This window comes from Cebidichthys violaceus, unplaced genomic scaffold, assembly GCF_023349555.1.
Source record: "Cebidichthys violaceus isolate CVI_PGR_0920_01 unplaced genomic scaffold, fCebVio1.0.p SCAF_25, whole genome shotgun sequence".
Taxonomy (NCBI): domain Eukaryota; kingdom Metazoa; phylum Chordata; class Actinopteri; order Perciformes; family Stichaeidae; genus Cebidichthys; species Cebidichthys violaceus.
In genome coordinates this window covers 3,606,708-3,621,330 of record NW_027176428.1, presented here as the reverse complement: position 1 = coordinate 3,621,330, position 14,623 = coordinate 3,606,708, and the positions used below count along the sequence as shown (strand labels likewise).

Sequence of the window (14,623 nt, the reverse complement as noted above, 5' to 3'; positions counted from 1 at the left end):
GGAAGCAGATGTTATTTGGTGTTCTTCAGAAGCAGCTGAATATCCGGTCTGACCTCTTCACAATAAAAGCGACGGTAATAGATATTCAATGTGTTTTGAACCCATTGCGCACACAAAATACTGATTATTCTTTTCAAAGTCTTATGCACGCTGGCATTTGAAATAAAATCAAAAACACATGGAGCTATATATATTTCGGGCAGGATATTTTATTTAGATAAAACAGAACAATATTTGTTAGAAAAGTAAACCAGCTGCATCAAACACCAACAATAGCAATCATCTGTGGTGTTGAGAGTGTTTAAGGTTTCTGTGGTGTTTGGTGATTATGAATAAGGGGGAGGACATTCGTAATATAGATGGTGTATCTCGTAGGAAACATGTAACAGGACTTGACTATGATTTGGTATATTTAGTGATGTTGTACTATAACACAGATGGAAATATCTCACAATCTACCAGGTCACGCTGTTATATGATGATGGACGTATAAACAGTATACATGCTCCATCTTCAGTCACAAAAATCCAGTTCAGAACTTCCAAGTGCATATTTCACAAGACACGACTCCCCCCCAAAAAAGTCACATTCATGCACTGATAAGAAACCATTTGCCTCAACAAAGGCTACAACCAGCATGTCAACACAGTGGCGCACTGCCCAAAACAGGATTATAGTTTACGGACCAGGCCAACAACTCTCTTAACAGTTCTTGATGACTACATACAGAATTTTACTTTATATTATTTGCAAAAAACATACACAAGTGAAATCACTTATATTTACCATGGTCAAAAAGTGGCATTTAATACAATGGCACTGTTCATAAAGACCTGTCTTGATTAACTAGGACATGATTTACACATCACTGCATGTATCAAAAGACATGGAAACACATTTACAAACATGTAAGGATAGGCAGACAGTAGAGTACTCATAAATAACAGAGAAGAGGACCAGATCTAAATTATATACATCCATTCAGGTGAAGCAGACATCTGAATATTTGCTGCCAGACAGATGAGTTTCTGGTCAGGGTCAGCGGAATATACTGAGAGGTAGAAAGAAAGAATATTCTGTCATGAAGAATAGTCAATGGATACAGACAATGAAGATTGTAGTGTTATGACTATTAGACCACTAGATAGTAGTAAATGTCCTTAAGTGATCACACATTTAATTAAATTAAAAGTGGTCAGTGATCCGTTTGACTGTGGCTAAAAAGAACAAGCTTCACGGCTGACATTAAGCAAAATCCCGTAATAAAATCCAGATATCTTAAGTTAAGAGCTCAAATGTGGTGATACAGTGGTGATAATGATTTTTCATTAAAAATACACCAGAAAGACTTCATACCAAAGGTTCTTTATCTTCCAGAACCAATACTTCTGTCTTCGAAGATGGTAATTTCAACCTAGAAGACAGCAAGTTAAGGGAAATACACAACGCTAGCTGCACATTTTCTAATATAGTTAAAGCTAGGGTTGATAATGTTGTTAAAAAATTTTTTATATTTATAGAAATTCTCCTTTCACTCCAACATAAATCAATAATTCAAATGTACTGAAAAAAAGCTATCCTCTGTGGCTGTTACAGGACTGTAATAAGCTGCATACCTGCATGTCTACCTACTTACATACCGTGCTCTCTGTCAGTGCACTCGTTATCACCCGAGTCTTTCATAAGCTGCTAGCTCAACAGCTGTGTGTGCTACCAATAGCCACGGATCATTTAGGGGAAGTGGCTTTCGAGGGTGGCCTGAAGGGACAGACCGTCAGTGCTGCTGACCTGGCAACTTTTCGCTAAATTTGGGACTGTTGGAGCTAGTGCTGCTGGCTGGTTTCATTGGAAATAAGTTGGTAACACTGGGCTATGTATTTCATATGGATAACTCTTAAAATCTAGCTTATTCTTCTCAACATAACCAACCCTCGCTTCAACCAATATTTACTTTTTCTTCACACGGTTTTGCCAGCTTTGTTTGAATTTACTACCTAATTTATGGAGCCACACATCGTACTTCTCTGACGTCGATAGTTTTAGAATTAGTGAGTAAAATTAGGCGCATGTCAAAGAATAACCAGGCGAAGCATGTAGATGTAAATATTAATAGAGGAGTCAAGCAACCTCGCCAAAACCTAGCGGTTAGCCTAATTTGACATCAGTATAACTTCAATACTTTTCTACCCTGCTGTATACTGCTATATGACAGGTGAAGGATACGACTCTGAGGCCTCTCTCTATGGGGTCAGTCAACAGCAAGCCCCTGGGACCATAAATCTTCTCATTCTGGTCCTTAATGTACCTCGAAATCTTCTTCAACACCTGCACACAGAGAGACAGAAAGACAGCACGCAAATGTAAGATATACATTGTTAGGTAGATCTGTCCAACACAGTATAACATTGAAACTGTTTTACCTTTTCATAGTGTGTTTCCATACAGAGGAATACTGTGTAGGCAGTTAGACAAGCCAGGCAGCCCTCCAAATAAGACTTCCCCCCTAGTTTCTCTGCCTCTGCATACAAGTTGTTGAGAGTCTGGATGGTTTCCTCAAACTGCTGCTTATCAAGCTGAAAACAAACAGTTTAGATATCATACACCAGCTTTTAAACATTCAGTCAACAATCACAGCATCCATGTAAACACTATACACACCCTTGACTCGAGCTCAGAGGGGAACTTGGTCTGGAACTTGGAGATGGTTCCTGAGCCGTAGTCTCTCTGGACAAACACCTTGGAGGACACAGCTGGCTGCTGGAGGTCCTGTAAACTGTGGGTCTGGACCAACAATCAACATTTAGTCGGCTGTCTTTCATGGAAAAATACCCGTCTGAAGGGTTGACTCAGTGGCACCTGCTGTACAGCTAACTACACAAACTATGGGGGGAAATCGTGACGCCCAATACTATCAGTTAACTTTAACTTTAAAGACTTTAGACGTTACACAAGCTAACATTGTTAGCACGCTAATAGCTACGACAACATCCTATATTTTGTCGACGACAACTACCACATGTGTGATGTTGACACTGTTGATGTGGGCTACTGTGTGACATTATGAAACAATAGTACAATATAATATGATCAAATTGAATACTATGATCCGCCTATGAGGTAACGTTAGTTGGCTAATAACACGTTAGCCTACGTTTGCTGAGCCATCAGCGGCGCTGGAAAGTACGGCATGTTAGCCTTTAACACCATCCAAATCAATAAACCACCGTAAACACGTTAATGTCAAACATGAAGGCATCCAATTACATGTAGCTCTTCAAAAAACGAAAAACTCCCCCAGCCCACCTGAAGAAAAACCCCTTACCTCAGCCATTATGGACGTTTCCTTGTAGCTGCTGCGCATCTACGCTCCAGCTCCACCGACCCAATGCCACTTCCGGTCCTTGGTTTTCAGAATAAAAGTGTCTTTTGCACAAATATATTGATGAGTGATATCGAAGTATATAGTATGTCCAAAAAAAGTCAGTATATAGTATCTTGAATGTGGAATAAAGAAGTCATAGTATAGTATGTTAAACATCTTTTTACAAGTATGACTAAAGACAAATGTAAATATGTTTTCTTTAATTGTATGCACTCCTGTCGTGATCATGTATTGATTCATTAAAACTTTTTAAAAGTCAACGGTATGTCTGAATTTTCTATGATTTGTTTGGAGAAAAAATCAGAATAGAATATCTTGAGGAACTATTAAGACATGTAATTCTTTGGCACAATTCTGAAGTAAACTTACTGATGCTTATATCCAAAGCAACTTCAAATGAGTGCCTTCAACATGTGGGTCCAAGTCCATCAACCTGTGTAAACATACTGATATGCTTCAATTTCTAAATTTAGGAGACAAAGATATGAATTTATGTATTTTTTTATTTTTTTATTTTACAGTTTTTGTAACAAGGTCACAAACAGCTTTTCAGAAAGAAACTGCAGATAAAACCAAAAACAGGAACATAATAAAATAAAACTAACAGCAAGATAGGCCGATGCCTCGAAACACTGAAGTAAAATGGTCAAATCCAGGCAGTAATGTGGACAACAAATCTTAGAACGAAGAAATTAATTGTGAATTTCAGAAATAGCTCACCAAGATAAGGTGCTGATACAAATGATACTTGACAAGCTGAGCTAAAAGAACAAAAACCCAGCTCTGCTTCAGGAAGGTCCTTTCCGTTTCTACAAAAAATGTGAAACACTAAAAACTGAAGCTTTATAGATTTTTTTTTTATATCTGTAATGTGCAGAATAATCTGTCATTCTGCAAGGTTGAGCAGATGTTTAGTTATCCCAGATGCGTGTGAGCTGAGTAGAAATGGTATGACCAAGTAGCTCTGGTAGTGGACTGCTCAGAAGATCTGAGGTTGTGGGTTAGATGTGATGCAGTGAATTGTAAGGTCTATCACCCAAAGTGAAGTCAAACATGCTACTAAACAGCAGTTATATGCATCAGACCAGATGGCTCAGGGGATAGAAGTCTGGAGGTTGTGGGTCGAACCGTAAGTGGTGCAGTTAATTTTGAGGTCAAATACACAGATATTTCTAAGTGCGTGCGGCATTGGAGGTGTGGTTGGTTAGTTCCTGGTTTGGAAGGCACCAGCACCGGGTTTGAGTCCTCACGGTTGAGAGACCAGTATTCAGAGCACCACTGGAGGTGGACAAGTGAGTATGAGACTATCTCCTGTTTATGAGAGGTTATGGAACAGAAAAACACTGCACTCATCTGGGGGAGAAAACTATTTGCATCACATAAATCTGTGCCTAAGATTACTCCAAACAGCTGGCTTTCATAAAGTTTTGGTGAATGAGTGCCAATTCAAGGAGACAGCATATTGAGGGTCACACTATAAAAGTGTACTATATGACATTTACGAATACTGGTCTGATGTACTACATTGACTTAAGACTCAGTAAACTATATTACTTTAGAGCTATACTATTAACACTACTATACATTTATACTTTAAAATGGTAGTCCAGACCAAGACTTAAATTAGTTTTTGGATTAAGTCCAATGACTGAAGTTTTGAACAGTTTACCCTGACACACTTTTTGATTTTATGATATACCAAGACTGTCAGCATACTGTACAATGATTGGCATACAGACTTTTGACTGACATGTTTCACTTTTAATTATACCATAAGTTGGTTTTTGACATACCATCCTGGATACCTTCAGTTATGTCAATAAGCATCACGTGTAGTATTTTTCCAGTAATTACAATATAATGAAACTGGTTAAGACTAAACAGGGGTTAGGTAGCCAGCGGAAATTAGTAATTTTTTTTAGAAAACTGAGACTTTCATATAGAAACTATGCAAGATAGTTGTACTTTCATACTAAAAAAAAATACTCCTGGTTCACTTTACCAAACTAGATTTTAATCCATTCTGGCATGTCAATAAAAATGCAGCTTCATTAAATTGCCATAGCTTACTTAATTCTCAACCACGTGTCAGTTGATGCAACAGAGCACTGCATTTACACAACCTTTCAATTTAAAAGCAAAAGAAACTCAAAAACCAGGGGATTTTAAGAGACTTTATTGAATCATAGTGTAATGACTCAAATCTGGATGTTTGTTGAATTTACTTAGTCGAATAGACCAAAGCCCATGTCGTCATCTGATCCCTCAGACTCCTCCTTGACCTCCTCCTTAGCAGCTGGAGCTGCGGCAGCAGTCTCTGCAGCTGCTACAGGCGCTGCTACAGCAGCAAAAGCAGACGGGTCAGCCAGGAAGGCCTTGACCTGTGAGGACAAAGGTACACTTTAAGTTTCCATTTACAGGGTTAGGGTTGTGAGGCAGAAGCCTATCAAATTATGGAATTAACTGTGCAAATGATCCTTTCTACAAACACATTGTCTGAAACCATACGTGCCTGGCAGTCAAGAGATGGTGACCGACAGGTATAGCAAGGAAACAAGTTATTGTTTGCAGGGGGAACGACAAAGCAGTACTACACAAGCTGCATTGTAACTTATCCTGCTTTATAAAAACCAATGGCTTAGTTTATATAAAAAATAAAATAAAAAGTTTGATACCAGACTCTTTTCTAGGTACATTTTAAGTTTTCCCATTTACAGAGTTTCCTAATTATGCAAAACACACTGCAATAGCACTAAAGCTCATCTGCGTGCCAACTAAAGGGACATGGACTGATTTAGCGAGCATACCTTGTCTGCCAGGGGGAAGGAGTAATCCGTCTCAACAGCGACAGCCAGGACTCTCTTGTAGCCATTGATGACAGAGTGGGGGACAGAGGCCAGAGTGGGGTAGCCGATCTCCAGGCACACACTTGCGATGTTCCTCACACCCTAAAAATAAACAAATTGTTAAATTTCATACACTGCTGTCCTAAAACAAAGAATATTTCCAGCACCAAATATATTTACATATAATTAGTTCAGGCCCCAAATAACCTTTGGTTCTTAAAGGGCAGAATATCATAAGTGACCCTTTTGTCAGTATATGCCAAACAAATATGACTACTTGGTTTTAAGTGGTTCTTCATTGCACGGACTGATTTTTAAATTTTTTTAACGCAGCCTCTCACCTCCAGGAACTTGGCATGCAGAGAAGCCTCAGTGATGTCGAGCACCTCAGGACTGTAAACACTGCCATTGTCATACACCTGCTGGATGATGAGTCCATAGGAGAAGGGCGAGATGTTCAGCATGTTGAGGAGTGTGGCCTCGCTGGCACCAACCTTGTCGCCGGGTTTGATCAGACCGACGTCACTCTGGGGACAGAGATAATTTAGTTACTGATGCAAGCATTTTGATGTTCATCATTTGGTTTGACATCCATGCTCTTCATTAGCTTTCCAAATACTGTAATCATTTTCAAACTTACCAAGATTTCAATGCTTCCCTTTGAGATCTTTGTGGTGATACCCAGAGCCTGGAAGAAAGAGGTCTTCTCAGGACCCAGACCAGTGTTTTGGGCTGGCACAATCACTTCACAAGGGGCGATTGCTCCAGCACGGGCAGCTGCAGGTACCTGGAGTATTGATGACAGTTTAGCATGCTGCTCTACTGGGGCTGAATTTAAACCTCAAGAATAGGTTTGAACATTGTTGGCTGGAGCGCAACTTAAAGTTTAAATCAGTGTCTGAAACCATACGTGCCTGGCAGTCAAGGGATGGTGACTGACAGGTATAGCGTGGAAACAGTTACTGTTTGCAGGGGGAACGACAAAGCAGTACCAAACAAGCTGCATTGTAACTTATCCTGCATCTCAACAGGGTCTTGAGTACCAGCCTTAGCAATAAACCAGGTCTCTCTACAGTGTTCCTGTATATTTTTCTGTTCAACAGTTAAGTGCTAGAACCAACTGCCGAACACGGGTGAACTTAATAAGTTGGTATTTATATGCAACAGTGTAAAACATAGTTCGTCAAATACAATACAACTAAAGACTCTGGATCCATGTCACACAAAAGAGTTCTTAAACTCAATGTCTGAAACAATCCTTAGTCCATGTAACATTTAGTTAAAACAAATTCAGTCAATAAACAGTATTGCAATAGTTCTACCATTATGAAGGTTGTAATTTTTGGTTTATTGAGATGCTTGCTCAATTGTTAGTCAGCCTGAGGAATTTTTTGGCAATTCTGTTGATCGCATTACCTTGTTGGTCAGCAGCATGTCCCGGACCTCAGCCAGATCCTCCTTGGTGAAGACAAAGCCCACATTTCCTTTAATGTGAGGCAGAAGCCTATCAAATTACAGAATTAACTGTTACAATATGTGTGCAAATGATCCTTTCTACAAACAAATTAAGCGTTTAATTGTCTGAAACCATACGTGCCTGGCAGTCTAGGGATACTGACTGACAGGTATAGCGTGGAAACAAGTTATTGTTTGCAGGGGGAACGACAAAGCAGTACTACACAAGCTGCATTGTAACTTATCCTGCTACATAAAACCCGATGGCTTAAGTTCAAAAAAAGTCAAATACCAGACTCACTTCTCCAGGGCAGCATTGTTCTCCAGGTGGCCACGGATGGCTTTGCGCATCATGGTGTTTTTACCCATCAGCACCACAGCCTTGCCACGCAGGGACAGACGGATGGTCTGCATCTGCTTGGAGCCCACGTTGTCGGCACCCACAATGAAGCATTTTGGATAGTCATCCAAAAGTTGCTACAAAGAGGACAAAGTGAATTTAATTCAATACACACACACAAATATAGGTAACGTTGCAGAATATAAATTAACTTATACTTCCAATACAAACTTACATCAACTAGGTTAAGTCCTACTTACGATTATTTTCATAAAATAGTTGGACTTCCACGTGGCCCTGTCTTCCCTGGGCATCTTTGCAGTGCTTCCAAGGATCGCTTAAACAGCTGGTTTAAAGACAAGGTAATACCTGCACACAAAAATAATGAAACCGTTAATAAACTAGAAACACAACAAACTATAAAATCTACATATAGGCCCTGCCATGAGGTTGACAGCTAGCGTTTAACGTTAGCTGGCTAGCAACAAGCTAGCACTATATTAGCAGCGCGGCCTGCTAATATAATGCTAGCTTGCTGCTAGCCGTTAGGCCTCACCGCCGTACTGTTATATATCACAAAACATTAAGCGTTAGGTACTACAAGCGTCTATCTCATGAAGCAATAAATTAAACATTAAATAATTCTACTACATTTTAGGTTTTTCTTTTTTCTGAAAGAGCGAAGCCAAGTCCTTACCTCTGACAGTAGGGTCGCGTGAAAGAAAGAGAAATAGGAAATGCGCGAGGAGACTATATAGCAATCAACTGTCCAATCACAAAGTAGGCATGGGCGTCAGCTACCCAGCTATTGGATGGCTGCCCTGTCAATCACATCTTTTGTCACACTGTCACCGATAAGAGTACTTCCACTACAAGCAACGTCTCACTCCGTGTCAACTTTAAGCCAGAAACGTGGTGTAACGTTTATGATGTTTCTACCTTTCGAACTGGCCAATGGTTAACGGTTCCTCTTAAAATGAACGTTGGTATTAGCCAACTAGCTAACGATAGCAGAGAAAAACGATGGCACAGCCGACCAGTTCTACAGCTTCCGTCAGAGATCTGGATCCATGTTTTTGGGTATCTGTCACCGGCAGACAAGTTTAGCGCACGGGCGTCCTGCAAGTACTTCAGAAAACTCGTGGACCACGGATCGCTTTGGAAAGACTGGTCAGTAATTCTGGGGTTTCAGAACGGAACTTACAACAGTCGATTCTGGGCCACTCTTCGCCGCAGAAAAGTCACCAGTGTGGTGATGAGGAGCACCAAAGCTAAGGACTGGAAACAACTGTCCCTGTCCCTTCCTTCTCTCACCACAGTGGTAATGGACCAAAGCTCCCATGCGAGCCTCGACTGCATAAAGGACTTTCCACATCTGAAACGTTTGGCCATTAGAAGCAGTAGCTTAGACCTTTTGCTAAATGCTTCTACAGTGTGTCGACCCCAGCAGCTGACCCAACTTAGCATGTGTGATGTTACATTCCCCACTGCAGGAATGGGTGACTTCATGTCTGCTGTTTCCCAGTTTACAAATCTCACATCTCTGGTCTGTCATCAGATGGAGATCTTTCAAGAAACTATTTGGATGGTTCACTCCATACTTAACTGCCTGCCTAAGCTGAAGCATCTCTCATTGTCCTTCGTGCAAACACGGTGCGCCTTTCACAATATTTCCAGACCCACACCGTGTCCCTTAGGAGGACCAGTCTTGTCCAGTTTGGAGCTTATCGACTGCATAGATCATTCATTACCAGAAGATGCAATGAGGCTGATGCCTGGCCTGAAGACTCTTGCTGTTTTCTACAGGTGCTCACATCAGAAAACGCCAGAAAGACGTCCATCGCCTGACGGCCATCACCTGAGAACATGGCTGAGTGACCTCCCTCAACTGTCAACCCTGGTCATCGCCAAGGGCCCACCTGTGAAGAAGTACGTCACCTCCATTCCAGCCACAGTGACCGGTCTCACGCTGTGTGTTGCAGGATTGTCCTCGGAGGACATGGCGGCCGTAGCGGTGCAGGTACCACATCTCCTGCACCTTCACATAGACCCCTGGCCCTCACATTTGGGAGCTCACACAGCTCAAATCCCACAACTGTTTCCGAAGCTCAAAAGCCTCAAACTCCGCCACGAACATGTGCCAGAAAGAGATTTCTTACATCTTCACCAGCTGCAGGACTTGGAATATTTGGAGATTCTGGACAGCCGCCCGCAAATCTCTAAACTTGCTGGCAAGCTCCAAGCTCTCACAAAGTACAGACTTCAGGTCACAACCTCTCCTCGAAAGAGAGATGTGTTGTCTTGTCCTTGTGTTCGGCAGGTGTATTGACTTCACTGTCTTCAAGCAGTCCAGTCAGATGGTTGATATGTTGTTTGAACCTGTTGGGATCAAATTAATGTCCAGGGTTTTGATTTTTTAAATATTTTTAACACACATTTTATTCAAACAAATCTACAGACTTCTCACTGAGCTATATCATATAATCTTAGCCTGATTTGGGTGGCTGTAGTGCCTTGTCGTACTCCACACTGTTACCCTAAATCAGGGTTTCCCAACCTAGGGGTTAACCCCTGACAAGGGGTCACAAATTAAATGCAAGAGGTCATGACATTTTCTCTGTGTAACTCTATATATCAAAGGTCCTGTGTTTGATCTACACACAAAGTGCACCTATAATTTACATTTAAAACGGACTGCTAATGTGGGGCTGGCACTTATTTTCTTATGCATCACACTGAAATGAATGTCTGTAAAATATTTGGTACAATCACCCTGATTACTTCCACTCAGTATGTTTTAATATTTTGTGAGAATCTTGTGTACCAAAGATAATGGTTCAATGCAAAACATTGAATAGTAAAAGGTATGAATAAAAAGAAAATCACTTATCAGACAACGCAATGCCAGAAATAAAGTACTTATTTTATTTGCAGCAGTTATAATAATCAGTCAGTAATCAGGACCCACATGGGCTTAAACCCCACCCACACAAAGAGCCAGACAAAAGTGTGGCTCATGAGAAAATTCAAATGGTAAAATTTCACATGAATGTCTCCATTTACAAAGTTCACTTAATGTCATCAACAGTAAAAGGCTTTGATTTTTTTAATGAATTTTTTGACAGGATCAAAAACTATAAGGCAGTAAGTATACTGTAAGCACATACATATACACGGGTCAAAGTTAACTCACAATTCCTGTTTATTTCCCTCTGCTACTTCCTGTAAATCTGAATCAGCTACAAGTGTACGCTTTACTTTCTGCTGAATGCCTCTGTATGGAGCGTTTCTCCTTGGCTCGTCGATTACAGTGTAAACTATTGGGTGTTAAGATGCACCACAGCAGACGAAACCCATTTAGCCCATAAAGAGTCAAATCACATGAAAGGTTGAGAACTCCACAGTGTATAAGACCTTATTGCATTGACACATTTGGCACAAGAGAAACATCTTCTCAAAGTAAAAACAATCTGAATGTAGATGCTGCGCATTCACTCTGTGCGCACACAGTGAATCAAAGTTAAAGACAAGCAATGTTGTCCCAAAAAAAAAAAAAAACACTCACTGTCTCACGTCACAAAACAGAGCTTCAGGTAAAATAAAGATGAAATGAGTCATAACATCTAGATGTAATTGCTAGAGGCTTGGCCATGGCTTGGTGTTGTATTCTGATTCCTGACCAGCTAACACCAACATCCAGCTTCCAACAGCTCAGACAGCAGGATCATAGTTCATGACTCAAAATTAAAATAATGAGGGCTGCGTTTCCTTGGAAGTCTGACGCACTGGAATCAAAGATGGTACTTGTTGTGTGTGAGAACAAGGTCAACTATTGTTAGCCTGCATGCCAATAGAGCCAGCTCTTTGCATATCAGTGTGAGCCCAAACCGCTCAAAAATATATATATTTTCATCAAAACGGTGACAAAACACAGTTCTGTCGCAAAGTCGAGCATATTACAGGTATACAAATTTAGATTCTGATTGTAAAAGCAACTGGCAGCAATTGCTGATGAAAGTCCACATATAAGAAAGCATGCTTTTAATCCACAACCATGTTGTAAATCTTTAACCAGGGTTTTTAATAGATTCAATACAGTGATAAATTCACAACAGTAGCAATTGTAAAACATGGAAAAGATGGTGAACGGAAGAATCATTTATTCTGAATTGAACTACATAAATCACGAAAATCTCTACTTTTAAAGTGGAGTAAAGACAATCAACTTTGTTTTGGCTCGTTTTAAATTGCATCATAAGTTCAACATTATTGACCATAGTACACGTTATTCTTATTGACCTACTTTTTGTCATCATCAGCCACTACCGTTTCATTTCATTTGAACATTATTAATGTAAATGACACAACGCACACTTTGCGGTAGGAAAGTACAAGTTTATCCGGGGAAAGAAGTTCAATATATGTATATAGACTTGCGTTTGATCTCACTCCCAATGGGAAATAATTCACTTACAAGAGCACAAATGTGAATGTAATGTATGCTGAAAACATCTGGGTTCAATTTCATAGTAAAACAGTAGAAAAATAAGGACTAGCTAATATCTTGCCGCCACCTGTAAAATGCACCTTAAGACGGTCTCATCAAGAGATCTGTGGGTGGAGTGTGCAAAGAGTTTGATCTGGTATTTCAAAGAAGTGGAGAAGAAGATGGAGGAGTTCTGTGTATGTGTCTGTGTGCATGTACGTCTGGAGTATTTTCATGGTTAATTTTAAATGGCACCTCAATAGTTTCCAAAGCTAGAAAAATACATCTTTGTCATGGATTATTCCACTCATTGGCCGAGCACTGTGTATTCAACACTCAACATATTCTAAAACTGCTTAAGTCAACTCTCCATGGTCCATGCAATTAAGCAGCTATATCAGCATAGAACCATCATAGGGTGCAAGGTCTTGCCCTGCAATGGGGGAATTAAATCATTTACAAATCAGCGCTCTGAAGAAGTCTTGATTTGACGCTCATATATGTACACACGCACAAGGGGGAAATAAGCGTATTTTCTTCGCTGCACACGGGAGGAAAAACTCTAAATAAAAATCTCTTTGGGCTCTCTTAAAAATGTCTTTAGCAAACGTGTGAAATGCAAAGCCTGAGAGGTTGGACAGCTAGGGAAGTCCCTTCCATGTCATGGGTCAATACTCTGAGACATTTCTCACCCTAGTGATGTGATCCACCAGCGCACCAACTCATTCTCAAAAAACAATTCACTGACTCATACATGCTAGACATGTGAGTGCATTCAGACATGTCAAATTAATGTGTAGACGGGTGTACAAACACATTTATACACAAACACTCTAACTGAAGAGTTTAACAAAGCAGCCCTGGCAGTAGGGCTTGTCGTTCTGCTCCTTGAAGGTGCCTTTGTTGAGCTGCTTAAGGCAGAAAGCGCACACAAAGTGCTCTGGGTGGAACTTCTTGCCCATTGCTGTGATGCAGCGGCCGGTGATGGGCTTCTGGCAGCCGGAGCACAGCGAGCCGCGACGCTCGTGGTAGTGCGACTCGCAGTACGGCTGGCCGTCGTGGTCAAAGAAGCTGCCGTTTATGAATGGCGTGAAGCACTCCTGGAAAATCAGAAGAGAAGAGGTTTTAATATTACGATGATGGGTTTCGGTTGTCACCACATCTGTTGGATATGTTGAGTGGCTCACCCTGCAGACGAAGCATTCAGGGTGCCACAGTGAGTTGAGAGCAGAGATGTAGTTCTCCAGGATGGCACGGGCACAGCCGCCACATTTAGGGGCAAACATGTCAAAGTAGTCCTTTCTGCAGAACGCCTTTCCATCCTTCTCATGGAAACCTAGAGGGCAGCAAAGACACACGGTGATTCACTGCATGCTTCATTTGATAATTCAAATTTTACATTATTCTTTTTTTTTTTTTTTACTCAAGCCAGGTGTTGTGTTAATAATTGATGAGCAGTTGGTACCTTCTGGTCCGAAAAAGGCTCCACACTGGGCACAAAAGAAATGCTCTGGATGCCAAGTCTTGTCCAAAGCGGTCACTACTCTCTGTGAAACAAAGGAGAACCGAGTGGTCAATCATTCAACTCCTGCTAAAAGGTGTGACCCATAAACAAACAGGTTCTAAAAGAAAGTCCACATGCAGTATGAGCATGCGTGTTTGCAATTAAGAAAGAAACAAATATCAGAAAGTCAGATGCCAGGAGAGGGCAGCGAAAGTCCACAGAGGCGGTGTGGGAGGTGCTGGTCTGCTATGACTGTTACCTCATGTTTTCCAGGCCTGATAGCATTTCTCAGTAGCTTCAGCTCCAAGCACACTCATACTGTCACACAAGGTTTTACAACATCCACAGCTGCTGAGTTTGTGCAGCAGGGCAAGAACTGTAAACTACATGTCTGAGCACAAGTGATTCTTGGCTTTACCACCAGGGGGTGCAGTGTTGAAAAGTACATTCAAACCATTACAACAGTACAAAAACACTGCATGTAAATGAGCATCACCAAAGTAAATGCTTTTTTGTTTTTAAAGATTCAGGTTCAAAATTATTAAAGTTGAGCTATTCACAATCAGATTTTTCTCCGATTTTTAAAACAATTAAGTATAAACAAGTATAT

General features: G+C 40.7%; 3 protein-coding genes and 2 non-coding genes across 5 annotated transcripts in view; all 5 read right to left on the bottom strand.

Annotated features, from left to right (window-relative positions):
• Positions 1-189: 189 nt before the first annotated feature.
• LOC137879626 (golgin subfamily A member 7-like) lies at positions 190-3,383 on the bottom strand. The gene is made up of 6 exons (XM_068720504.1): positions 3,323-3,383; positions 2,659-2,781; positions 2,421-2,573; positions 2,224-2,325; positions 1,357-1,414; positions 190-1,051 (listed from the first exon to the last, which is right to left on the bottom strand). The coding sequence occupies exons 1-5, from the start codon at positions 3,359-3,361 to the stop codon at positions 1,367-1,369; spliced, it is 465 nt and encodes a 154-aa protein (XP_068576605.1). The 5' UTR covers positions 3,362-3,383; the 3' UTR covers positions 190-1,051; positions 1,357-1,366.
• Positions 3,384-5,542: 2,159 nt separating this feature from the next.
• Positions 5,543-8,791, bottom strand: rplp0 (ribosomal protein, large, P0). Its single transcript, XM_068720375.1, has 8 exons — positions 8,721-8,791; positions 8,284-8,392; positions 7,985-8,160; positions 7,645-7,732; positions 6,869-7,015; positions 6,570-6,755; positions 6,190-6,330; positions 5,543-5,763 (listed from the first exon to the last, which is right to left on the bottom strand). The coding sequence occupies exons 2-8, from the start codon at positions 8,335-8,337 to the stop codon at positions 5,608-5,610; spliced, it is 948 nt and encodes a 315-aa protein (XP_068576476.1). The 5' UTR covers positions 8,338-8,392; positions 8,721-8,791; the 3' UTR covers positions 5,543-5,607.
• On the bottom strand, positions 5,875-6,004 carry LOC137879720 (small nucleolar RNA SNORA63). The gene has a single exon (XR_011103753.1). It is a non-coding gene; the product is annotated as a small nucleolar RNA SNORA63 (small nucleolar RNA).
• Positions 7,806-7,935, bottom strand: LOC137879725 (small nucleolar RNA SNORA63). Its single transcript, XR_011103757.1, has one exon. It is a non-coding gene; the product is annotated as a small nucleolar RNA SNORA63 (small nucleolar RNA).
• A 2,134-nt stretch (positions 8,792-10,925) lies between the features above and the next one.
• The window catches only part of LOC137879567 (paxillin-like), a 28,367-nt gene continuing 24,669 nt past the window's right edge, over positions 10,926-14,623 (bottom strand). The window contains exons 9-11 of the mRNA XM_068720374.1: positions 13,975-14,056; positions 13,697-13,845; positions 10,926-13,609 (exon numbers count right to left, since the gene is read on the bottom strand). Coding sequence (XP_068576475.1) covers positions 13,343-13,609; positions 13,697-13,845; positions 13,975-14,056 — 498 coding nt within the window. The 3' untranslated portion in view covers positions 10,926-13,342. The remainder of the gene's footprint in view (positions 13,610-13,696; positions 13,846-13,974; positions 14,057-14,623) is intronic.